This window comes from Erpetoichthys calabaricus, chromosome 8 (assembly GCF_900747795.2).
Source record: "Erpetoichthys calabaricus chromosome 8, fErpCal1.3, whole genome shotgun sequence".
NCBI lineage: Eukaryota > Metazoa > Chordata > Cladistia > Polypteriformes > Polypteridae > Erpetoichthys > Erpetoichthys calabaricus.
The window spans coordinates 191056708-191083357 of NC_041401.2; the positions used below are offsets into that span (position 1 = coordinate 191056708).

General features: G+C 42.0%; 1 protein-coding gene across 4 annotated transcripts in view; it reads right to left on the reverse strand.

The window, feature by feature from the left end:
- The window catches only part of ikzf2 (IKAROS family zinc finger 2), a 160638-nt gene that overhangs the window by 62597 nt on the left and 71391 nt on the right, over positions 1-26650 (reverse strand). For all 4 annotated transcript variants that reach the window (XM_028808004.2, XM_028808003.2, XM_051930318.1 and 1 more), the window contains exons 4-5: positions 23573-23764; positions 16697-16864 (exon numbers count right to left, since the gene is read on the reverse strand). In XM_028808004.2, coding sequence (XP_028663837.1) covers positions 16697-16864; positions 23573-23764 — 360 coding nt within the window. The remainder of the gene's footprint in view (positions 1-16696; positions 16865-23572; positions 23765-26650) is intronic.

Genomic DNA, 26650 nt, shown 5'->3' on the forward strand with positions numbered 1-26650 from the left:
TAAAACGAGAACTCATCTTTTCAAACAACAAAGACTGACAGCTGAGGGGGCCGCATGTCCGAAATGGTGTTGTGGTGTTAATATTGGAGCACCTCAGAGGCCCGTCCTGTCCCCCTACATGTTCACCAATTTACACAGCAGACTTCCAGCACAATACCAATTTTCTGATGACTCATCCATCACAGGCCGCATTAGTAACGGAGACGAGTCTGACAGCAGGAAAGTAATGGAGGACATGGTCTTGTGGTGCAGGGACAACAACCTGCGAGTCAACATCAGCAGGACTGAAGCACAGGTGGTGTGCCAAGGAGCCTCCTGAGACCGCTCCACCATTCAGGAGGCGGAACATGGAAGTGGTGCACTGCCCAGGGCAGGGACATGCGGTCAGGGCAGGCAAGTGAGGCAGAGCCTCACATGTCATCATGAAAAGTAAAAAAAAACTAATAATGATAACATAAAATAAATGTGTCCACTGGTCTGTGCTTATATTTGTTTTCTGTATGATTCCAATAATTTGAATCATTTTTATAGTCAAAATTGCTGAATTTGCGCATGTCCTATTCAAATACAGGGGAGAAACGCGAAGTGTGGCAGCGACGAGCCTCAACTCACCTCCGACTGTTCTTTCCCTCACACACTGGGTTGATGCCTGTGATTGGCGCGTGCCTGCTACTGTCTCTCTGTATGTCGCCAATATAAGGTTTGCAGACACGTTTATTATACACCCTGGCTTTCCCCAGTCTGGCTCATATCTTTAATCAATGTGTGTGACATATTTAGTCTCGCTGATCGGACATAAAACCGCAGTGAAAAGGCACAAGGCAGAGAGTACCGTGACGCCCTGAAGGGGGCGCATGTGAGCCCAACAGGTGCTCATTGCTGCCGTTCTTCTCCGCTGAGGCGCCGATAAGTCAGCGACATCAGAAAGTCAAGGGCACTGCAGCGGTTTGTTTATTTTTAATTTTTTTTCCGACTGGCTGCCAAAATGGAAGATTAAGATTTTTAAAACTAAAGGAAAATAAGGAGGACTTTTACAAGAAAGTGATGGAGATTTTTGTGGAGAAGGACAGGCTCACAGACTTCATTTACAAATCCATAAACGGTTTTCAATTTTATAAAAATGGGATCAGACTATGAAAAAAAAAAAATCCAATATTTAAAAACTAAATTTTGACCTTAAATAGAATATTCTTTTGCTTTTCTTGTTATCCTTTTGTTGAACAGTCGTGTATTAAAATCGATTAAAGCGTCAGAATTAAAAGCTTTTCAAAACAACTAAATATTTCAATCAAAGTCAAAATTGAAATCCGATTTTTTTTATACACCACTCTATACTTTCATTTGTATTGAATGAGTGTGAATTGTGGAATTGCAAGGACAAATTTAGAACACACGGAGGGTGAGGAGCAAATGCGCTCTCGCCGTTATAAACGTGACGTTCTTTCTTATCCAGATATGCGCCTTACCCAGTGCAGGATTTACGTATAAGCTACACAAGCTATAGCTTAGGGCCCCCGCCTTCTTGGGGGCCCCCAAAACAAATTGTCCGAGTGAGCAATTGTCATATATACTTAAATATACTACAGCATTATTTGTCACAATCAGGCCCGGCCTTAGGCATAGGCGAAGTAGGGGACCGCCTAGGGCCCCGGCGTCCAGGGGGCCCCGGATCGACTCCTTGGTCTAATTTTCACGCATTTCACAGAACTTCCAGGGGGGCCCCTGGACCCCCCTTTCGCCTAGGGCCCCATAATACCTAAGACCGGGCTTGGCCTTACCTGTCTATGTGTGTGTAAAGATCGCTGATGAGATATGAAATATAACCAGTAGTCACTGTGCCAGTTGAATAGTGAATGAGCGACTCTTTGGGGTTCATAGATTTGTAAATCTGACTTTGAAGGAGTCACCAGACATGAACGTCACTGGCCTAGGGGTCCATATAAACAGCAAACTGGAGTGGTCTGACAGCACAGTGAGGCTGGACAGGCAGGGTCAGAGCCGACTGGACTTGCTGAGGAGACTCAGGCTTTTTCATGCGTGCAGCAAACTGCTAGAAATGACCTGCCAGTGTGTCAAAAAACGCTTTATACCCACAGCACTACACCTTTATAGCGCCTTACTGGGACTGCGACTGCCAAGTCAGAAGTTTTCTTTTCTTTCCCTTTTAGTCACTCTGGTGTGTGTGTGTTCAGACCACACTGTGTGCATTTATTCATATATCTGTCTATTTATGCATTTAAAGAGCTTCTGTAAAAAGCCAAATTTCCCCTTGGGGACGAATACAGTTGTACTTGTGGTGATGTCACAGTCAAAAACACAAAATTAATTACTACACAAATGACAAAAAGTGACCAATTACTGTAAAATATAAAACAGTTGCTTACTGGAAATGAAACGCTGTTCAATTAGGATAATGATAATGTTAAAAGATAAGCTATGAAAATAACAATTATTGTCAAGATATTCCAATAGTTGAGAAGGCAAGTCAAGGTACGTAAACATGTGAATTTACAAAATTCAAGAAATCACGTCAACGTTACATTCAAAGTATTCTCATAAAATTTCTAATCAGAAGCTCAAAAACAAAAGGAATTTCAATAAAAGTGAGAAACATGTGTATATTATGTCTGGTAATTTGAGGCAGAGGATGGACAGACAGTCAATGATAGACACTGAGGCCAGACATTATGTTAACTGGGCGGAGTGGTGGCTCTGAGGCTAAGGATCTACGCTGGTATCCCGAAGGTTGCCAGTTTGAATCCCCGTCACCGCCAAAAGAGATCCTACTCTGCTGGGCCCTTGAGCAAGACCCTTAACCTGTAATTGCTCCAGGGGAGCTGTACAATGGCTGACCCTGCGCTCTGACCCCAAGGGGTATGCGAAAACTAACAAATTCCTAATACAAGAAATTGTATAAGGCGAAATAAAGAACAAAAAAAAATATTATGTCTGGTAATCTGAGGCGGAGGATGGACAGACAGTCAATGATAGACACTGAGGCCAGACATTATGTTAACTGCACAGTAGTTTTGTTTTACTGAGGGTCTCTGCAACAACTTGTACAAAGATATCTCTAAACCCCACTGCAGCGCCCCCTACTGCCCAAACACAATTACATTTATCTCAATCCATAACAGTGTCCTACTGCATGGAGATTTGTAGGTCACTTAAAAAAATAAAATAAAATAATTAACTGGAACTGGTTTTAAGATAAACTACAATTCTATATTTCAGTTTTCCAACTTATTTTGAAATTACTTGAATACTGTATACAGATTAACAACAACCCCTGCTGTTTCCGAGCTCCTGGGTCTGAATCTCTACTGGTGTGGAGTTTGTATGTTCTCCCCGTGTCTACATGTGTACCCTGATCACAACCCAAAAAAACACCTGGCCTACACTTAGAAACACTGACAGGGAACTGAGCTGACCAACTGTAAAGCGCTGGAGTGGGAGCAGGGCCTGCGATGGCACACTGGCCGCCTTGCACCCAGTTTAAATTGGGATTTACTAGTTTAATTGGGACGCTTCAACAAATGACGAGGCCACTTTAAATTCATGAAAAGTTACTTTAGTGAAGTGCAAATCAAACGAGACATGAATCAATGCTCCAGTGGGCTTTAACATTTTTTTTTTTTATATTGAATGCACATATTTTCCTTTACTGTAACAGACAGTGAAGTGATAACAGAATATTGACACAAGCATATTCAAGTGACGATTATGTAAAACAGGTTGTGATTTTTGTATTATTACTGGCAATGAGCTAAACGGTAAAACACGACAAGCTCAGAAGCAGCAGATCATTTGGAAATGTACAAAAACTGTGGAGATATTTATACTATATTATCCTCCCATGAAATCAGGGCTATCACACATTCGGCCAAATCTACGTTTCAGCAGACTGTAAATAAAGCTCATTATTTTAACTTAGCAATTAAACGGGCGAGCCGATAAAAATACCAAAAAGAAGGAAAGAAAAGGCTGTCAATTGAGTGATTTTAAAGAACTTGTTTGCAAGCTCTAATCACCAGAATGACATTTAAAAAGAGAGGATGTGGCAAAGGTAATCTATGCTCTCTGCTTCACCAACCTGGAAGTCAATTTTTTTTTAATATAAATAACAAGAAAAAAAATTGCAATAATTAGTAGAGCTTTAGATGAAATGTAACATTTTAAGAACTTGCTCATTTAACAATTTTGCCGTTGCTGAGTAGAGTTTGCTTTTATATTATGAGAAATACATATTAGAAAATAATAAAATAATATGAGCATTAGGAAGAATTAAAAAGTTGTTAATTATTTATTTAGTTTATATTTATTATATATTTTATATATATGTATTATGTGTCGATAGATAGATAGATAGATAGATAGATAGATAGATAGATAGATAGATAGATAGATAGATAGATATGAAAGGCACTTTATAATAAATAGATAGATAGATAGATAGATAGATAGATAGATAGATAGATAGATAGATAGATAGATAGATAGATATGAAAGGCACTATATAATAGATAGATAGATAGAGTGAAAGTGATAGATAGATAGATAGATAGATAGATAGATAGATAGATAGATAGATAGATAGATAGATAGATAGATAGATAGATAGATAGAGGGAAAGGCACTATATGATAGATAGATAGATATGAAAGGAAATATATAATAGATAGATAGATATGAGGGCGGCACGGTGGCGCAGTGGTAGCTCTGCTGCCTCGAAGTTAGGAGGCCTGGGTTCGCTTCCCGGGTCCTCCCTGTGTGGAGTTTGCATGTTCTCCCCATGTCTGCGTGGGTTTCCTCCCACAGTCCAAAGACATGCAGGTTAGGTGGATTGGCGATTCTAAATTGGCCCTAATGTGTGCTTGGTGTGTGGGTGTGTTTGTGTGTGTCCTGCGGTGGGTTGGCACCCTGCCTGGGATTGGTTCCTGCCTTGTGCCCTGTGTTGGCTCCAGCAGACCCTGTGTTCGGATTCAGCGGGTTGGAAAATGGATGGATAGATAGATATGAAAGGCACTATATAATAGATAGATAGATAGATAGATAGATATGAACTATATAATAGATAGATAGATAGATAGATAGATAGATAGATAGATAGATAGATAGATAGATAGATAGATAGATAGAATGAAAGGAGATAGATAGATAGATAGATAGATAGATAGATAGATAGATAGATAGATAGATAGATAGATAGATAGATATGAAAGGCACTATATAATAGATAGATAAGATTGATTCACACAGACAACATCCAAGCAGGGCATGTGAGCCCCAGGACACAGGGTCCATGAAGTGGCAGTTTTTAACCATTTCAGCTCTGTGCCACCCTCAATACATCACATATATAACATTCTCAAATTTGCTTAACTTAATTGCTTCATGGTATATAATACATATACACACAAATATTATTTTATCTATCAATGCTAAGGTCAAATGGTTTAGAACACCTTTCAGTTGTTATGGAAATGCATGCAGTTTAATGTCTTAATGTTTCATGCAATTAAGGCATAGAACAAATGATCAATGACAAATAAAAAAAATGAAGTCAAGGAATCATCAAGTGTACAAAATGGTATTCATATTTTTGATGCATCAAAGTAACCTGCACCTTTTCCTGATGTAACAGCCAAACTGTGGTGCCCCTTGTGATTCAGAATGCCAGTCACTCTGCAAGTCACCAACTCTGCCACCAGCATATTAATACAGAATTAATATTTGTGCATTGAAAATGTACTGCTGCACTATACTGCATAAAAAATGCTTTTCTTCAGCACCTCATTTTGAAATGAAAACTTAAAATGAGCCTAAATAAAACAGTGCCTTGTAACTTTGCTTGCTCTCTGATTTTACTTTTCTGAAAACATTCTCATTTGCTTATCATATGTGAATAAATTATGTAAATACATGTAAAAAAAACCAAAGAAACAAAATGAGGAGTCTTGCCCTTTAAAGTGCTTCAAAAAATTGACTGTTTATAATGAGGAAAATGCAGTGGACCACAAAGGACGCTGTTAGAGAGTATAAATTCTATACGTACTTTAGTGGTAGCAGCTTGTCTTCACTGAAATAGGCAACTATGTTTTTTATGAAAAAACTAAAAAAAATAAAAATGATTTTTATTATTTATTTTAGTGTATATATATATATATATATATATATATATATATATATATATATATATATATATATATATATATATATATAATGTAGTCCTGCGGTGGGTTGGCACCCTGCCCAGGACTGGTTCCTGCCTTGTGCCCTGTGTTGGCTGGGATTGGCTCCAGCGAACCCCCGTGACCCTGTGTTCGGATTTAGCGGGTTGGAAAATGGATGGATATATATATAATGTATATAAATATGTAGAAATATATACAAATAATAAATAAATGATATATATATAATTATATATATATATATGTCTGCGGTGGGTTGGCACCCTGCCCGGGATTGTTTCCTGCCTTGCACCATGTGTTGGGTGGGATTGGCTCCAGCAGACCCCCGTGACCCTGTGTTCGGATTCAGCGGGTTGGAAAATGGATGGATAGATGGATATATATATATGTACTTTAGTGGTAGCAGCTTGTCTTAATTGAAGTAGGAAACCATATTTTTGTGAAAAAATTAAAAACATAAAAGTTATTTTTATTGTTTATTTTAGTATATATATATATATATATATATATATATATATATATATATATATATATATATATATATATATATATATATATAATGTATAAATATATACAAATAATAAATAAATTATATATATATATATATATATATATATATATATATATATATATATATATATATATATATATATAAATATATAGGGAAAGAAGAAGAATTCAAAATTCTGCTCGTGTGGACTGCGCCTCCTGTTAGCAGGCCTGATATCACAAGTGTTGCTGGAGCCTTGAGTCTGTTCTAAATACACTTATTTTGCGTATCTTTTAAGAGAAATGGTTTCTACTCATTAGAGATCATTTCATGTACCGTCTGTTACTCGTTGCATTTTTAGGTTTGTATTGCACTGCTATTACACTTTGTAATCCTTGCTTTGATGAAATAAATCACAAGTTCTAAGCTGAATTTGCACAGCAGATATGAGAGGAAAGCCAAATAACAAGAGCTGCCTGTTTTTCTAATGACACCTTCAGGCAGTGTTTGTGTTTAACCAGGAGGGCTTTTTTGCAACTTGAACTAGACGAAGAATGTTAACATCAGAGATGGCGCTGAGCCGGCGCAGGCAGACGAGACTGAAGTGTCACATTCATGTCGCAGTTAGGAGCTCCAGTGCCTCCCTTGCTTCTGCTATTACTGTTCAGACAGTGTTTTCAGAAATGTGTTTCTAGTTATAACATAATAAAATCAAATACAAATAACTTGTGTAAAGTAATTATTAGGAAAACACTAACTAATGTAAGATGGATAAGTGATTTCAAAAGTGCAAAGAGCTACTTTATAATGGTATTCAGTAAGCAGTAATAAAGACTGAGGCGGCCGTAGCCTCGTTTTGTCCTTTCAGTGCTGTACACTTTACATAAACAGAATAGCTTGAGTTTTTTATTTTATTTTTCTTCTTCCTCTTCTGCTCAGACTACATCTGTCAGTTGGGCTGAATGCCATAACACTCCCAGAGGGAAAGATAGAGCAGCCTGATCTGTTAAAAGTTCTTGCGTAAATCTGACTGCCAGGCAAACCAGTCTCTCCAGAAGCCAGCAAATATTCTGCATTCCACTTGTCCTGTTATCATGTGACGAGGAACAATGGAGAAGGCGGTGGCAAACAATGGGAATGGCTGGGCTATATTTGAGCGAAGCCTCTTCATTAACTTCACATTACATTGTCATATTAGATCATATTTTATCACCAAAACTGTGTATTTCAATACAAAGTGACACAGAGTCACAGTACACCCTGGCAGACACGAAGCCTAACAGCGATTCCAGTCCAGGGCAGGCCACACATACTAAAAACAGGCCAATGTGCAGTGGTCAGTCACTCCTTTGGGACACGGGAGGTAAATGGAGCACCACCAGAAAATTCACATAAAGGGAGAATGGAAAAACATACTACAGAAACGGCAGAGGATTTGAACTCAGGACGCATGCAATATACGAGATTTAACTCCGACCTCCTTAATCCACTTTGGGACGGTTGGAGACCACTAGGTGTAAAGCAAGAAAGTCAATTTCAGGGCCCACTCTCGCACTCCAGCAGTCACACTCACACCATTCTGCAATACTGAATTAGATTAAGTGGGGTCTGCCTTAGTACAGATAATCAACATTGTGAGACACAAGAATTTAGGGAGGGTGTACTAAGGTGCCTTGAGAGACGAGGGCAGAGCGAACCGAACTGGGATAGAAACAGAAGGGGAAGGCATAAGAGGATAAAGGGCATGAGAGTGTGAGAAACAAAACACCTTACAGGTCCTCACTTGGCTTCTCCATTAAATACACACTAAATCCCAGGGCCACCTGCAACAAACACAAGATGATTCCAGGATGCTGACCATAACAGGACGCTTTTCCAGTCTTTTGTCCATTTTTAACCTTTTCCTTTTATTTGCCAGTTTCACATATGGCTTTGTCTTTGAAATTCTGCCGCCTGGGCCAGCATCCCGGAGTTGTCTTTTCACTGCTGCAGATGTTACAGATTATTACAAGCAATAATAGCCATCGGGTGGCCCGGTGGCGTGGTGGGTAGCGCTGCTGCCTCGCAGTTAGGAGACCCGGGTTCGCTTCCTGCGTGGAGTTTGCATGTTCTCCCCGTGTCTGCGTGGGTTTCCTCCGGGTACTCCAGTTTCCTCCCACAGTCCAAAGACATGCAGGTTAGGTGCATTGGCAATCCTAAATTGTCCCTCGTGTGTGCTTGGTGTGTGTGTGTGTGTGCGCCCTGTGGTGGGCTGGCACCCTGCCCAGGGTTTATGGGTTTGTTTCCTGCCTTGCGCCCTGTGTTGCCTGGGATTGGCTCCCGTGACCCTCTAGTTAGGATATAGCGGGTTGGATGATGGATGGATGGAGGGATAATAGCCATTATAATATAACATTTACCCTCGAGTTCTTAAAGAGTCTTGTGAGTACAGATATAAACCCTTGACCCATATGTTTAGGAAGTCACTGTGCACTGGGGATATTCCGATGGACTGGAAAACGGCAAATATCATCACACCAGTAACAACGCACTGCAAGATAACATGCAGTGAATACACTTGACTTGACCATTCCTAGTATTCATCCTCTTTCTCTGTACGTTTAGCATTCGTTTGCTCAGAGGTTGATGCGCTTGCTGCTTCCTGAGCAGCTCTTGTTTTCTCCACCCTAGCAGCCCGCTGCTGCTTTTCTTTCGTCGGCATCTTTTTGTGTTAAAACTGATTAAGTTAGTTTTGTGTTGCAATTACTTAGTACGCTTTCTTTAATCTTTCACTTAATCTGGCACTTTAGTCTTCAATATGCCTCAATAATGATTAATGAAGGTGGTAGGGAATGAAAACGGCGCCCATACGCATGCGGCGCACGGCCGCCCATACGCATGCGCCACACGGCCGCCCTGCTGTGCGCTGCCGAGCGTTGATTCTACAATAAAATAAAATAAAAATAAAAAGAGTAGTAAAATCATCAGCCCGAAAGTGGATAGTAGACGTCACATAGTATATATGTACCAAATTTCAAGTCAATAGTTGAAACAGTGTGCGAGCTACAGGTGATTTAAAATCCTGGACAGACAAACGAACAGCCACAGTTGCGTACTATAGAAGAAGATTATATAAAAAGGGTGACAGTGCGGGTGGCACGGTGGTGCAGCCTCGTAGTTAGGAGACCCGGGTTCGCTTCCCGGGTCCTCCCTGCGTGGAGTTTGCATGTTCTCCCCGTGTCTGCGTGGGTTTCCTCCGGGTGCTCCGGTTTCCTCCCACAGTCCAAAGACATGCAGGTTAGGTGGATTGGCGATTCTACATTGGCCCTAGTGTGTGCTTGGTGTTTATGTGTGTCCTGCGGTTGGTGGGCACCCTGCCCGGGATTGGTTCCTGCCTTGTGCCCTGTGTTGGCTGGGATTGGCTTCAGCAGACCCCCGTGACCCTGTGTTCAGATTCAGCGGGTTGGATAATGGATGGATGGATGGGTGGCAGTGCAGATCCAAGCAACTATAGGCCAGTACGTTTAACGTGCATCACAGGAAAATTAATGGAAGGAAATATTAAGGATAAGATTGAGCAGCACATGGCAAGGACAGGAGTTATTCGGTTGGAAGTGCAATGGGTGTCAAAAAATGGGGTAAATACGACGCACCAAACAGAAGACAAGACATCCTCTTCTCAGAGCTCGATGGCCAGTCTATCATGGCCGCCTCAGAAGTACAGCACAACAGTCCAAACGTCTTTGTTCTTGCACAGCACGCAAGAATAGATGACACCACCTCACTATCCCATATGAGGACACTGATTTCTTCAAACACATGAACAACACGAGTAGAAACTAATCAACATAAATGAAAAACAACATCTGTCCATCAGTTCATTGTTGACCCATGGCCAGACTGTAGAAAAGGAGTCAGAGATGAGCCAGACACAGTCAGGGTCCTGGAGACCTCGGCCACATATAAATCTATACATGAGCATTTCAGTAAATTACACGGAGCAATCATCCTAGATAGATATTGGTACTGATATCTCTGCAAAAGCACAAAGGTCCAAGTCTTTAGAGTCCTGGTGCTTCCTGCTTGTGAGACATGGACGCTATGCAGTGACCTGAGATGAAGACTGGACTCCTTCCTGTGTGTCTCTTCAGAGGGTCCTTGGGGGCCACTGGTTTGGCTTTGTGTTGCTCACGGAGTCCCGAATGAGGCATATGACCTGCACTGTGAGGGAGCTTCAGTTACGGCACTACGGCCATGTGGTGCGATTCCCCGAGGGTGATCTGACTCGCAGGACCCTCGTTGTTGAGGACCCAAGCAGCTGGACCAGGCCAAGGGGACCCCCATGTAATACCTGGCTGCAGCAGATAGAGGGTCATTTCTGGAGGGTGGGACTGGACCACACGTTTGCCTAAGGGGTTTGCCAACTGGGATCCTGAGGTGTTTTGTCGTATGGTGGGTGCAGCAACACACTGTACCAGTCCAAACTGACCTGACTATATAATTTAAATTAACGTTTACCACATTTTTTTTGCAGTGAAAAACATCAAGCTAGAAGATCAAAGTGAGGAGGAGTCCAAAACTAGAGTCCTCGATCAGGAGGAAGAAGAAGCCTACACTGCGGAGGAGGCCAGTGGGGTAGATGATGCTCTAATGGGAAGCCCCAATGGACTCTGTGACACATTAATGGAGGAATCCGACTGCCCAACAGTAAACTGAAGTGTGACATCCGAGGGTGATCCGTTTTGCAGGATCCTCGGTTGTCAAGGACCCGAGTGGCTGGACCAGGCCCAGGGGACACCCTGGCTGAGGCAGATACAGTAGATGGTCATTTCCGGAGGGTGGGACTGGACAGTGTGTCTGCCATGCTAACCAGTATCCTGAGGTTTGTTGTCGTATGGTGGGTGCAGCAATGTGCTGTACCAGTGCAGGTTCCCTAACCTGACCTGACCTGAATCAGCCTGGGAAGACTTCATAAGAACCAAAACTGAAATCTAAACTCAAGGGCCATAACTGCTCTAATGGCATTTTACTACCCACCCCATCGTTTTTAGAATCCTCATTTCACAGGTTCCGTCATAATTGAAAAGGTTATAAAATTTGACTCTTCTGGACTCCTCAGTTAGATCAGTTGTACTGAACTCCAACATGGCACTGACTTTGCTGTCAAACTCCGGAGGCCTTTTCTGGGCAATAACTGAGTTGCCATTCTTCCATTCACCTGGATGCACCGTATGAACGCTTGCCTGTAGTGAGTTTGTATTACTTTCTGAATGAAGCCCACTCTCTGCCAGGCATGACACTTTGGCATTCGCAAAATAAAACAGCAAACTGAGTAACAAAAGATTTACACCTGGGCTTTGTATCATGAAATTGTTCAATGTGCTACTGTAAACCATTGTAACCTGATAGCAAGATTATCTTCTTAACTCATTTAAATGGCTGCTATCCCCAGTGATTTCTGTAATGGAGAACATAACCTGCAGCAGAACAATTTTTCAAGCATTGATGGCAAAAGTGTTTTATTTCGTTGATTTTGCTGTTTGAACAGGTAAACGCCACACTAGCCTCTTAATGTACTATATAATCAAAGACTACTGTCTGTGTGTTCAGTCCCTCTGTGCAATGTGATTGGTCAGTTGGGCTTTGATTTGATTGCTCAGTTTGAATTTGGTGACACGACAAAAGAGAAAATGTTAGAGTGAAACACATGAGGGAAGAGACGAGAACAGGCCATTCACCCCAAAAAAGCTCGCCAGTCCTATCCGCTTAATTCTTCCAAAATAACATCGCGTCTAGTTTTGAAGGTCCCTAAAGTCCCATACTACTTGGTCACTTATTCCATGTGTCCGTGATTCTCTGTGTGAAGCGAAATTCCCCTTTAACAAATTTCCAACGGTGTCCCCGTGTTCTTGATAAACTCATTACAGTCTAGATCCACTGGACTAATTCCCTTCATCATTTTAAACACTTCACTCAGGTCTCTTCTTCATCTCCTTTTTCTTAAACTGTAAAGGCTCAGCTCTTTTACTCTTTCCTCATAAACTCATCCTCTGTAGCCCTGCAATCAGACTAGTTGCTTTTCTCTAGACCTTTTCTTGTGCTGTTATGTCCCTTTTGTAGACCAAAACTGCACCCAGTACTCCTAATGAGACCTCACCAGTGTGTTATAAAGACTGAACAGAACCTCCTGTGACTTGTACTCCACACATCAAGGCGCTATAAAACCTGACATTCTATTTACCTTCTTAATGGCTTCTAAACACTATCGGGAGTCGATAACTCAGAGTCCACTACGACTCCTAAATCCTTCTCATGAGGCGTACTTTCAATTGTTATCTCCTGTAGCTCTATAATCAGCTAAGTTGCTCTTCTCTGGACTTCTTTAGTGCTGTTATGTCCTTTTGTAGACCAAACTACACTCAGGACTCCAGATGAGGCCTCCCCAGTGTGTTATAAAGCCTGAGCAGAACCTTCTGTGACTTGTACTCCACACATCAAGGCGCTATATAACCTGACATTCTATTTATCTTCTTAATGGCTTCTAAACACTATCGGGAGTCGATAGCTCAGAGTCCACTATGACTCCTACATCCTTCTCATGAGGTGTACTTTCAATTGTCATCTCCTGTAGTTCTATAATCAGCCTAGTCGTTCTTCTCTGGACCTTTTCTTGTTCTGTTATGTCCTTTTTGTAGCCTGGAGACCAAAACTGCACCCAGTACTCCAGATGAGGCCTCACCAGTGGGTTATAAAGCTAATGGCTAAAGCATAACCTCCTTGGACTTGTACTCCACACGTCAAGGTGCTAATTAACCTGACATTTTGTTAGCCTTCTTCATGGTTTCTGTATATTGTCTGAAAGTTGATAGTGTCGAGTCCACTAAGAGTCCTAAGTACTTTTAATCTTTCCTCTTAACTCATCCCCTGTAGCCCTGGAATTCACCCTTCTCTGGACCTTTTCCAGTGCTGCTATGTTCTTTCTGTATGTAACCTGGAGATTAAAAATGTACACAGTATCCCAGATGAGGTCTCACCAGTGCAAAGAGCCACCATTAAAGATGACAAATATTAAAAATGGAAACAGCCACCTCGAAAATGACAGAGTCTGAGAAGCTGGCTTAATGGGAATGTGCTCAAGAGATGGGAGCCTTTCACACACACGTGAGTAAAGTATTTGAAAGTACGTGCACAGGGCAAGAAATATCAAATATAAATTTAAATTATATTTGACAGGTAGTAGGTGTGGCTAGTAATTAATATGTCACTATTTTAAAACACTGTAATTATGTAAAGAGGCAGAGATACACACATATCTGTGCAGCAGGGTAGCATCATGGCTGCCTGGGTTACCATACCATGTGTGGCCTTAGTCTATATGGAGTCGGTACATTCTCTCAGTGTCAGTGTGTATTTCTCTTGGACAACTCTAGCTCTCCTCCTAAATCTCAAAGATGTGTATGTGTGTGTTAGGTCAATGTCCAGTTCTAAACTGGCCTGGCGTGAGTGAAGGTAGCTTTCTGTGTGAGTGTGTGAGCCCCACGTTTGATTGGTGCCTTAGCTAGTGCTGATTACTGCATCACACTTCACACTGCAGGGATAAAAGTTCAAGCCCCCGTGACCCTGAATTGGACAAAATATATATTATATAATAACATAACAACTTCCCATTCCCAGATCTGCTTTATCCAATTTTCGGGCAGCATGGGGCCAAAGCCTATCCTGACAGCATTAGCTTCAAGGCAAGAATCAGATGTAAACAAGGAGACAGTGTATTGCTTGGGCCAGTAACACACACAGTAGTGTGGTGGAGAGCAGGACTTTAGGGACCTTCAAATCTCGACTTAATATTACTTTAGATAATCTTGGAGATTAGGAAGGACAAGTTTGTTGGACTGAATGGCCTTTTTAATTCACAATTGTTCTAATGGTCACATACAGGAATGTATTATGTGATAATATAATATAATTGAATCAAAGTTTCACAATCACAAATGTCTTTAGTAATAAAAGGCGTTGCATCTTTCATTCCAACAGATGGCGCATCACAAACACAATAAATGCCATATAACAAAGACATATGCATTTCAGGTGCACTGCAAACATTAATGCTGAGGTCTAAATTGATTACTTAGATTTCAACCTGTCCTAGATGGGTAGCACAGCTATCTATCTATCTATCTATCTATCTATCTATCTATCTATCTATCTATCTATCTATCTATCTATCTATCTATCTATCTATCTATCTATCTATCTATCTATCTATTATATAGTGCCTTTCATATCTATCTATCTATCTATTATATAGTGCGTTTCACATCTATCTATCTATCTATCTATCTATCTATCTATCTATCTATCTATCTATCTATCTATCTATCTATCTATCTATTATATAGTGCCTTTCATATCTATCTATCTATCTATCTATCTATCTATCTATCTATCTATCTATCTATCTATCTATCTATCTATCTATCTATTATATAGTGCCTTTCATATCTATCTATCAATCTATTATATAGTGCCTTTCATATCTATCTATCTATCTATCTATCTATCTATCTATCTATCTATCTATCTATCTATCTATCTATCTATCTCATATAGTGCCATTCACATCTATCTATCTATCTATCTATCTATCTATCTATCTATCTATCTATCTATCTATCTATCTATCTATCTATCTATCTATCTATCTATCTATCTATCTATCTATTCGATGTCCATCTCCTGATCACTTGCATCAAATTCCAAGTCTGACAAGTCAGAGTCCGATTCAGCGATAATACGTAAAACGTCTATTGACGTATTTAGACTCTTGTCTGGCGGCACGGTGGCGCAGTGGGTAGCGCTGCTGCCTCACAGTTGGGAGACCTGGGGACCCGGGTTCTCCCCGTGTCTGAGTGGGTTTCGTCCCACAGTCCAAAGACATGCAGGTTAGGTGGATTGGCGATTCTAAATTGGCCCTAGTGTGTTTGTTTGTGTCCTGCGGTGGGTTGGCACCCTGCCCAGGATTGTTTCCTGCCTTGTGCCCTGTGTTGGCTGGGATTGCCTCCAGCAGACCCCCGTGACCCTGTGTTCGGATTCAGCGGGTTGGAAAATGGATGGATGGATGGACTCTCGTCTGATCTCAGTGCCATTTATGAGGTTGTTTGCTGTTGGCTACTCACGCAGGGATTCGAGGTTAAATCAACAAAGCTACTTAACTTTCCTTCTAGCAAAGAAAGTCAAACTTAAAATGTAAGGGCGAGTTTTGTCGCAGTTTGCAGCTGATTACCATCCTCTACCCCCGAATTTCGACAAAAGTTGACATCAGCCCTGAAAGAGTTAATTGAGGAATACCTGGAGTACTTCCAGGTGTGGTATAAAAGAGGGCCACCTCAGTCCACTCGGGGAGTCGGAGTTGGGAGGCAGGGGACGGAGCTTTCAAGAGAGGAGTGGAGGTGGCAGTAAAGGAAAAAAAGGGAAAGAGAAGTATAATGGACTGAGCAATTATTGTGAGTGACTGGCGCACTGTGCTGTGCAGAACTGAAATTAAACGTGTGTGTTTGGGACATTGGGAGTCCTGTGTCTGTCTGTAGTCAGGCAAACCTGGCTCGCTGGACCATAAGGGTTAATTAAGATACACTGGTATAAGGAAAGCGGTGAGGGCCGAATGATATAAAAATGACCCGCATGGAGTAACAGCAATTAAAAAATAAAAAAAAAAACTTAAAGGGCCCTCCAAGAGTCAGAAAAGCTATGAGACCCCGTGAAATAATAATAAAAATAATGAAAGATTTACAAGTGTGGGTGTTTTTGGAAAAATCTCTAAAACATTACCATCCTATTGTTATCCTATGGCACTCGGCCAAATGTTATGAATAGCCTCCGCTCAGTCGGCGGTAAATCAGCACAAGACTGCAAAAGACAAACAAGACCTGCAGCAATATCTTCTATTTTAAGGGCAACATTTTGTAGGAACACCCAGGACTGACTGCATGTTCCTAATTCCCGAACCTCTGCACATTACACAGAAACTCCAGCTGACCTGAGTGAGTCCTGAGGTGCCCGGTAAGTGCATCCCGTCGCCGGCACGCGTAGCTGCAGAACGGGCACTTGAAGGGTTTCTCTCCCGTGTGAAGCTTAATGTGTCTCAGCAAGTTTCCTTTCTGGGTGAATGAAGCACCACATTGATTGCAGTGGAATGGCCTTTCACCTAAAATGGAGCAAAAAAAAAAAAAAAAGGCAAAAAAGAAGAAGTCAGATGGTGCCAATCTGAAACAACGTGTAGGAAGAGGCATTCAGGCTGGGAGTGCAGCAGCTAGTATAAAATAAGAGAGAAAGGCAATTCAATTCGCATTAAATTACACAGCTACTAAACGAATCATAGACATACAGAAAAATAATGAAATATGCCACATTTAAAAATGAACAAATCTGAAAAATAGCTTTATTTAAAAAAAGAGAAAAAAACACACGTTTGGAGTATTTGACTCATTTTGACGAGGACACGCTATGTGGCCCCACAAGCTGAATGCAGATATATAAATGTAGTAGATAACAATATACGAATATATCAATAAGCACTTTTACAGTTTAGCTCACATTGTGACCTTTCTCTTTGAAACACTAATAATTTTTCTGAAAAAGTATTTTCGAAAAAGATTCGCAACAACAGAACGTGGCTTCTGAAGAAAGAAACAGTTGGAGAATAAATAGAAATGGAGTCCCTTTGCCCCAGATACCAAAGCAGATAAGCTACAGCAGTTACCTAAGTTTCCTGTTACCGCACATCAAGTAATCCCTCCATGTTACAGACAGTCCTGGAAGCCACTTCCTTTGAGAGTTTCATTTCAAAAAATATATAAATATATATATTTGTGCTGCTGCTTTCTTTATGTTTAAGTCGTTACTAATGGTGTGGTCATTAAGTTTAACTGCCCGGTAGCTTCTTCCCAGCCTTCTTAGTAAATCGTGATGTTATAAAGACGCACAGGTGATGTTGCTGAGCAGGATCTACTGAGTCACCCTGTGATGGACTGGCCCCCCAATCCCCCCCAAACCCTGGATTGTTCCTGCCTTGCGTCCAATGGTTGCTGGGATGGCCTCCAGCCTCCCTGTGATCCTGCCCTGAATAAATAAGTAGGTTGGATGGATGCATGTATACATTATTTGTTTTAAAAATACTGACATAATGTGCCTTTACTTTGTGTGGCATATGTTAAAGATGCTGATTTTCAGTATTGGATTACATGATAATACAGGGGTGAGCAGCGTCGGTCCTGGAGGGCCACAGTTTTGTTCCAGCCCAGTTTCATTTATTGCTGATGAAGCCCTTACTGCTCAAGTGACATTTTGATGCTCTTCATTTTAGTGGTCTCGCTTGTTAAGGTTCCCCACCCTTAATTGCTTATTTCCGTCTTAAACAGCCACAGTCGCTGCTTTTAATGGCTCCTTATTAGCAAACTAGCTGTGTAAGGCCACGCTGTAAAAAGCCCGGGGTCCTAGAAACTATTGAAATCGTCAGAAAAAATTTGAAATATAGAGATGTCAGGTAATTGAAAGGAACTCCTCTGGGCGTCTCTCTCGTAGGAGGATTCGTTTTACCGACATGCTCACCTCGCTTGTGTATTGGTGTCAGGAGGAAAAGTAACAGGGATACCGTTTTGACGATGTGCTCGCCTCGCTTCTGTATTAGCGGCTAAACGAGAGTCTCTTTCTTTGGAGGTTTCGTCTTATCGATGTGTTCGCCTCACTTGTGCATTTAGTGGCTAAGCGACTTTGTCTGTCTTGGGAGGTTTCGTTTTGCTGATGCGCTCGCCTCGCTTGTAAATTTATCGGCTAAGCGACTTTGTCTTTCTTGGGAGGTTTAGTTTTGTCGATGTGTTTGCTTCACTTCTGTATTAGCGGCTAAGTGACTTTGTCTTTCTTGGGAGGTTTCGTTTTACTGATGCGCTCGCTTCGCTTGCTTTATTAGCGGCTAAGCAAGGGTCTCTTTCTTTGTAGGTTCCGTTTTGCCGACGTGCTCGCCTCACTTGTGTATTAACTGTGGGAGGAAAAGTAAAAGGGATACCGTTTTGTCGATGTGTTTGCCTCGCTTCTGTATTAGCAGCTAAGCGACTTTATCTTTCTTGGGAGGTTTCGTTTTGCTGACGCGCTCGCCTCGCTTGTAAATTTATCGGCTAAATGACTTTGTCTTTCTTTGGAGGTTTCGTTTTGTTGATGTGCTCGCTTCACTTCTGTATTAGCAACTAAGCGACTTTGTCTTTCTTGGGAGGTTTCGTTTTGCTGACGCACTCGCCTCGCTTGTAAATTTATCGGCTAAATGACTTTGTCTTTCTTTGGAGGTTTCGTTTTGTCGATGTGTTCGCTTCACTTCTGTATTAGCAACTAAGCGACTTTGTCTTTCTTGGGAGGTTTCGTTTTGCTGATGTGCTCGCCTCGCTTGTAAATTTATCGGCTAAGCGACTTTGTCTTTCTTGGGAGGTTTAGTTTTGTCGATGTGTTCGCTTCACTTCTGTATTAGCGGCTAAGCGACTTTGTCTTTCTTGGGAGGTTTAGTTTTGCTGATGCGCTCACCTCGCTTGTAAATTTAGCGGCTAAGCGACTTTGTCTTTCTTTGGAGGTTTCGTTTTGTTGATGTGTTCGCTTCGCTTCTGTATTAGCGGCTAAGCGACTTTGTCTTTCTTGGGAGGTTTCGTTTTGCTGACGCGCTCGCCTCGCTTGTAAATTTATCGGCTAAGCGACTTTGTCTTTCTTTGGAGGTTTCGTTTTGTTGATGTGTTCGCTTCGCTTCTGTATTAGCGGCTAAGCGACTTTGTCTTTCTTGGGAGGTTTTGTTTTCCTGACACACTCGCTTCGCTTGCTTTATTAGCGGCTAAGCAAGGGTCTGTTTCTTTGTAGGTTTCGTTTTGCCGATGTGCTCGCCTCACTTGTGTATTAACTGCGAGAGGAAAAGTAAAAGGGATACCGTTTTGTCGATGTGTTTGCCTCACTTCTGTATTAGCAGCTAAGCGACTTTGTCTTTCTTGGGAGGTTTCGTTTTGCTGACGCACTCGCCTCGCTTGTAAATTTATCGGCTAAGTGACTTTGTCTTTCTTGGGAGGTTTAGTTTTGTCGATGTGTTTGCTTCACTTCTGTATTAGCGGCTAAGCGACTTTGTCTTTCTTGGGAGGTTTTGTTTTCCTGACACACTCGCTTCGCTTGCTTTATTAGCGGCTAAGCAAGGGTCTCTTTCTTTGTAGGTTCTGTTTTGCCGACGTGCTCGCCTCACTTGTGTATTAACTGTGGGAGGAAAAGTAAAAGGGATACCGTTTTGTCGATGTGTTTGCCTCGCTTCTGTATTAGCAGCTAAGCGACTTTGTTTTTCTTGGGAGGTTTCGTTTTGCTGATGCGCTCGCCTCGCTTGTAAATTTATCGGCTAAATGACTTTGTCTTTCTTTGGAGGTTTCGTTTTGTCGATGTGTTCGCTTCACTTCTGTATTAGCGGCTAAGCGACTTTGTCTTTCTTGGGAGGTTTAGTTTTACTGACGCGCTCGCTTCGCTTGTTTTATTAGCGGCTAAGCAAAGGTCTCTTTCTTTGGAGGTTTTGTTTTGCTGACATGCTCGCCTCACTTGTGTATTAGCTGCGGGAGGAAAAGTAAAAGGGATACCGTTTTGTCTATGTGTATGCCTCACTTCTGTATTATTGGCTAAGCGAGTGACTCTTTCTTTGGAGGTTTCGTCTTATTGATGTGTTCGCCTCGCTTGTGCATTTAGCAGCTAAGCGACTTTGTCTTTCTTTGGAGGTTTCATTTTGTGGACGCGCTCGCCTCGCTTGTTTTATTAGCGGCTAAGTGAGTGACTCTTTCTTTGGAGGTTTCATTTTGCTGACGTGCTCGCCTCACTTGTGCATTTAGAGGCTAAGCGACTTTGTCTTTCTTTGGAGGTTTCGTTTGTTGATGTGTTCGCTTCGCTTGTTTTATTCGTGGCTAAGTGAGGGTCTCTTTCTTTGGAGGTTTTGTTTTGCCAACGTGCTCGCCTCACTTGTGTAATAACTGCAGGAGGAAAAGTAAAAGGGATACTGTTTTGTCGATGTGTATGCCTCACTTCTGTATTATTGGCTAAGCGAGTGACTCTTTCTTTGGAGGTTTCATCTTATCGATGTGTTCGCCTCGCTTGTGCATTTAGCGGCTAAGTGACTTTGTCTTTCTTTGGAGGTTTCATTTTGTGGATGCGCTCGCCTTGCTTGTTTTATTAGCAGCTAAGCGAGTGACTCTTTCTTTGGAGGTTTCGTTTTGCCGACGTGCTGGCCTCGCTTGTGCATTTAGCAGCTAAACAACTTTGTCTTTCTTCGGAGGTTTTGTTTTGGTAGGAGGAAAAGTAAATAGGATACCGTTTTGTGAATGTGTTCGCCTCGCTTCTGTATTAGCGGCAAAGCAAGGGTCTCTTTCATTGTAGGTTTCGACTTATCGATGTGTTTGCCTCGCTTGTGCATTTAGCGGCTAAGCGACTTTGTCTTTCTTTGGAGGTTTCGTTTTTCTGACGTGCTTGCCTCGCTTGTTTTATTAGCGGCTAAGCAAGTTTTCTGTTTCCTCGGTGGCAGAGCCCTTACCCTGACTCCACCTCTCACTTCCGGGATGGACAGACAGACACACATACTTCCACGTGTAGACGTTACTATATAAGATGACAAAGGAGCCAGCAGTTCTCCGTCTCACTTGTTTACGTGTACACTGCTGTGTGGATTCATCACGCGCACATCTATCTATCATATAGTGCCTCTCATATCTATCTATCTATCTATCTATCTATCTATCTATCTATCTATCTATCTATCTATCTATCTATCTATCTATCTATCTATCTATCTATCTATCTATCTATCTATCTATCTATCTATCTATCTATCTATCTATCTATCTATCTATCTATCTATCATATAGTGCCTTTCATATCTATCTATCTATCTATTACTTGTAACGTTCACTTGTGATTAAAAAATTCGGACGTGAGTGTCAGTAGGCTTTATGCCGTAGAATCCAAGTTAGCTGAACTATTCTATAACGTTTCAGTAATTATTTACCACTCTGATGCTGATCTTTCTGATCATAAAATAGGTGATTATGATAACAATTGATGAGAAGAATTCATAATCCATTGCAGAATTACGGGATTTGAGGGTTCCTCTAGAGGGCCTCTGTCTCTTGCACTACTTGGCTCCAAAACTAATCCACACATCGTCATCTCATAACAGGCTGTGATGGACGGCCAGGATGCCAAAAGGATGGAAAGATGGGAGAAGGCAGATATTTTTGGACACTGCCTCCCCCAAAACGCTAGATGGCAACTTCCCCTGGAACATAGCAGTGCCCCGGATTACCGCAGGGCATCCTGGGACTTGGAGTTTGGTTTCTCAGCCCCAATTGGGTACCGTGGGTGCCGCCAGGAGGAGTTGTAAAAGGACCGGAGGAGCCATGCCTCATCCATAGCCCAGAAATATTCACAAGTCACAAGGACGGAAGCTCCTAAGTACGAAGAAAAAAAACAGTTCTTCATCTGACCCGGAAGTGCTAGCAAGTCACATGGGCGGTAGGACAGAAGCACTTCCGTGTCAAAGACTATATAAAGGACTGATGGGAACCCAGCAAGCGAGCCGGAGTCAGGTGAAGGTGGACAAAGCTTGCTGGGAGGTGTGGAGGAGAGTTGGAGAGAGAATTTTATATTGTGCTATTGTGGCTGTGGTGCTTAAGCCACTGGCACTAGGAAGAAAAGTAATTAAAATATGTCTCGGTACTTTTACTCAGTGTCCAGAGCGTCTGTCTGTTGAGGTTAATGGGGCGACAGCGACCCCTAGCGTTGACAAGGCTTATGTTTCGAGTTTGGTGTTTTGCCGTCCAGCCGTTTTAGCTCTAGATGCTCACACACACCCACCCATCAACGAGAAATCGATGTTTTCGGTATCGGAGACCCTAAAAAGTTGAAAAACCAGAGATCGAAATTTTGGATGAATCTAAAGCTTTCACTCCTCCTCCAACGACAATAAGCTTATGGTGAGGGAGGGCGCAAAGCAAAAACGGAAATCATATGTAGGAAAATTAAAGTTTTCCATTAACTCATTTTATTTAAAATCAATTGAGGTGTAATGAGAGCATCACGCGATCAAGGACTCTGGAGGAGGGGGGCAGCAGCGCCAGCCACTACCATATTGTGCTACCAATTAAATTAACTTTCTGTATGAGAGTGAAAGCGAATGTCCAGTGGGGGCACCATGCTAATTTAATGCCTGCCTTGGCTTAGAGACGTTCAGGGTGGGCTCTGGCTACCTGTGATCTTGAAATGGAAAAAGCAGCCTAAGAATTAGGATCGGTGATTTGGTATGGGTTATTTTATTGTAAAAGTTAATTATTAATTAGCAATTGCATCTGGCATTATTAATCATTGATAGGCTGAACTGGATACATTGATAAGTAAATGCATTGACGTATCGATTATTAGTCAGACGCATAATGCTAAGAACTTTATCAGCATTAGATTTTGTAAATGGGTATATGCTGCTTGATTTTGCTGAATATATTTATAATGGCAAATTAATATAAATGAATATATAAATTGAGGCCAAATAAATATAAATGACTTTATATACTTCATACTGTATCTATCAATGAAGCATGGAGTAAGCATGGAGTTGGTGACAGGAGGAGCTGCTCTATGACTTCCAGGTCAAAGTGTCAGAGGAGGAGATTGTGTTTCATGGAAGCGGCCAAAGCAGCCTGCATTACTATTAAGGAAAACTGAGAGAATTGGGGGGGTGGGGTGGGGGGGGGGGTGGGGTGGTTGTGGTGTGTTTTATTTACTGGTTGCTTACCAGTGTGGCTTCTCTTATGAACCATAAGCACATTGGGCCCAATGCAAACAATGCCACAGATGTCACACTTCAGTTTACCGTTGGGCAGTCGGATTCCTCCATTAACATTTCCATCCGGTCCCTGGCTGGTGTCATGGAGTCCGTTGGGGCTTCCCATTAATGCATCGTCTACCCCACTCGCCTCCTCCACAGTGTGGGCTTCTTCCTCCTGATCGAGAACTCTAGTTTCGGACTCCTCCTCACTTTGATCTTCCAGCTTGATGTTTTTCACTGCAAATAAAAAACAAATGTAGTAAAAGTTAATTTAAATTATATTGACAGGTCAGGGGCGGCACGGTGGCGCAGTGGGTAGCGCTGCTGCCTCGCAGTTGGGAGATCTGGGGACCTGGGTTCGATTCCCGAGTCCTCCCTGCGTGGAGTTTGCATGTTCTCCCCGTGTCTGCGTGGGTTTCCTCCGGGGACTCCGGTTTCCTCCCACAGTCCAAAGACATGCAGGTTAGGTGGATTGGCGATTCTAAATTGGCCCTAGTGTGTGCTTGGTGTGTGGGTGTGTTTGTGTGTGTCCTGCGGTGGGTTGGCACCCTGCCCAGGATTGTTTCCTGCCTTGTGCCCTGTGTTGGCTGGGATTGGCTCCAGCAGACCCCCGTGACCCTGTGTTCGGATTCAGCGGGTTGGAAAATGGATGGATGGATGACAGGTCAGGTTGGGGGGTATGCACTGGTACAGTGTGTTGCTGTGCCCAACATACGATGACAACCCCGCCTAGGCAGATGTGTGGTCCAGTCCCACCCTCCAGAAATGACCATCTATCTGCCGCAGCCAGGTGTTACGTGGGCGACCCCTTGGCCCGGTCCAGCTGTTCAGGTCCTCAACAGTGAGGGTCTTGTGAGCTGTATCACTGTCAGGGAACAACTGGCGCTCCTTCATAATGCAGGTCATGTGCCTCATTTGGGACCCCATGAGTAACACAAAGTCAAACCAGTGGTTCCAAAGGATTCTCTGAAGAGACACAATACTGAAGAAGTCCTGCCTTCATCTCAGGTCACTGGATAGCATCCATATCTCACAAACCATGTAGTGAAACTGGAAGCCCCAGGACTCTAAAGACTTGGACCTTCGTCCTTTTGCAGAGATATCAGGAGCGCCACACACCCCTTTCCAGCGACCTCATGACCCCTCATGCTCTCCCAATCTGTCTACTGACTTCCTAGGAAGAGTCACCAGAGACATGAATGTCACCGCCGAGGTAAGTAAACCTCTTGATGAGGTCGACACTCTCTCCGCAGACAGACACACTGCTGATGGCCGTGCCCAAGAGGTCATTAAAGGCCTGGCTCTTTGGTTTTTATCAGGACCCTCAGACCCCTCACTCAGGCTCTTTAGAGCCTCCATTAACTCCACGAAGATCACAGCATCCCCGGCAAAGTCAAGATCCGTGAATCTCTCTTCACAGATGCCCCACGACCCTGCCCAACACCAGATCAAACTTTATCCATTATATTGTCACCATTTATTATTTGGCTGACACCATTATACAAGGCACTTTACAACATTTAAGATTGTTTATTCCATTCTTTTTTGTTTTCCAATTGAAGCACGGGCAGGAGAAGTGACTTGCTCCGAGGCACACAGCATCAGTGAACCCACAGCCTCAGAGTTTGAAGGGTAATGTTCTAACAAGTTTCTTCTTAGAGCTGAGTGCTGTGATCACAAAGTCCATTACTGTCTGTCAGTGGAGTGTCTGCTGATAATGATAGTACTAATAATAACAACAAATGTTTGTGATGCAGCATCTGCTGGAATGCCAAACGCAATGTCTCTGTTATGTGCCGTTTGGTATGGGATTCGTAAAAGCAGTGTTAATATTTTTGAGGTGCCATCTGTTGTCTGCTGAGTTTCAATCACATTTCTAGTAATAAAATAAATTCAATGCATTTGTGATTGAAACTCGGCAGTTGTTTGGAGGGATGAAGGACTCGGAGTATAAGTTTATCTCAGGGAGGCACGGTGGTGCAGTGGTTAGCACTGCTGCCTCACACCTCAGCTCACATTTTTGGCCTCAGTAATCAGTCCAGCTTAGTTGACGGCCTCTTCCTTGCACTATTATAATCCACTCCAAAGGAGTGTAATGTCTTCATCCCCATCGACTTCAACAGATTTCACAGAGTTTATCAAAACTCATAAACATTTTTGCATTCGTCGATTCAGCGGAGTTTGCTTTTCACTACTGATCACTGAATATGAAGACACGATAATACAGAGATTAGATATCAGCTCTAAAATCAAGTCAGCACTTTGTACTCGTACATATAAAAAAAATGAAATGATGCAACTTTCACTCTAGCAAGCACAACAGGAATGAAAGCTGCCCTGCGTTTTTTGTTTTTGCAAATTCCACATCAGAGTATGAATTTTACAATTACAGCAAACATCAACCTGGCAAATATTCCAAACAGGAATGAGAACTCATAAGTGCAGTTGCCATGGGTAACTTTACTCAACAAGAAATAATAATGCAATATTTCCTATTTTGATTTGTTAAATTTAAAGGTCACAAACGAGCAAACATGTCAGCATACACTTTACCTTAAAACGAGTTCAAATGACATTCAAACACACACCATTAAGTCGTTACCAACAAAATTGAACTTTTTCTCATGAAGGCTACCGTGCAACTTCTGGAAAATATTTTTGTAAGTGACATTTCAGTGGCACACAGTATGTTCACAAATGTGGTCAAACTCAAACATGTGTCAAGCCAGCATGGTTTCTACTTGACTTGTATGTTAATAACAACTGGGAGATTTAGTAGAAAAAGAGTGCGCGTTCATTTCACACCTTCCCCTTACTCAGAAATTGGGAGCCTGTGAGTAAGAAGAGTTTCACAAGCTATCAGAATGGTAAACGGATCAGAGTGAAAAACGTTCATTTGCATTTTCACAACTCTACGGAGTCCGAGAGGAATTTGGAGTAATATATGACATTATATTTTAAGCAATAAGTGAGTGTGCCTAAGATGATGCAAATAAGAGATTCTTAGCATAACTGTAAATAAGCATGTCCATGACACTTGTAATCTAGGTGAAGACTAAACATTTACTTAAAATTTAAAGACAAAACAAATATAGTGCTTGACATTGTATTTATTTTAGTTCA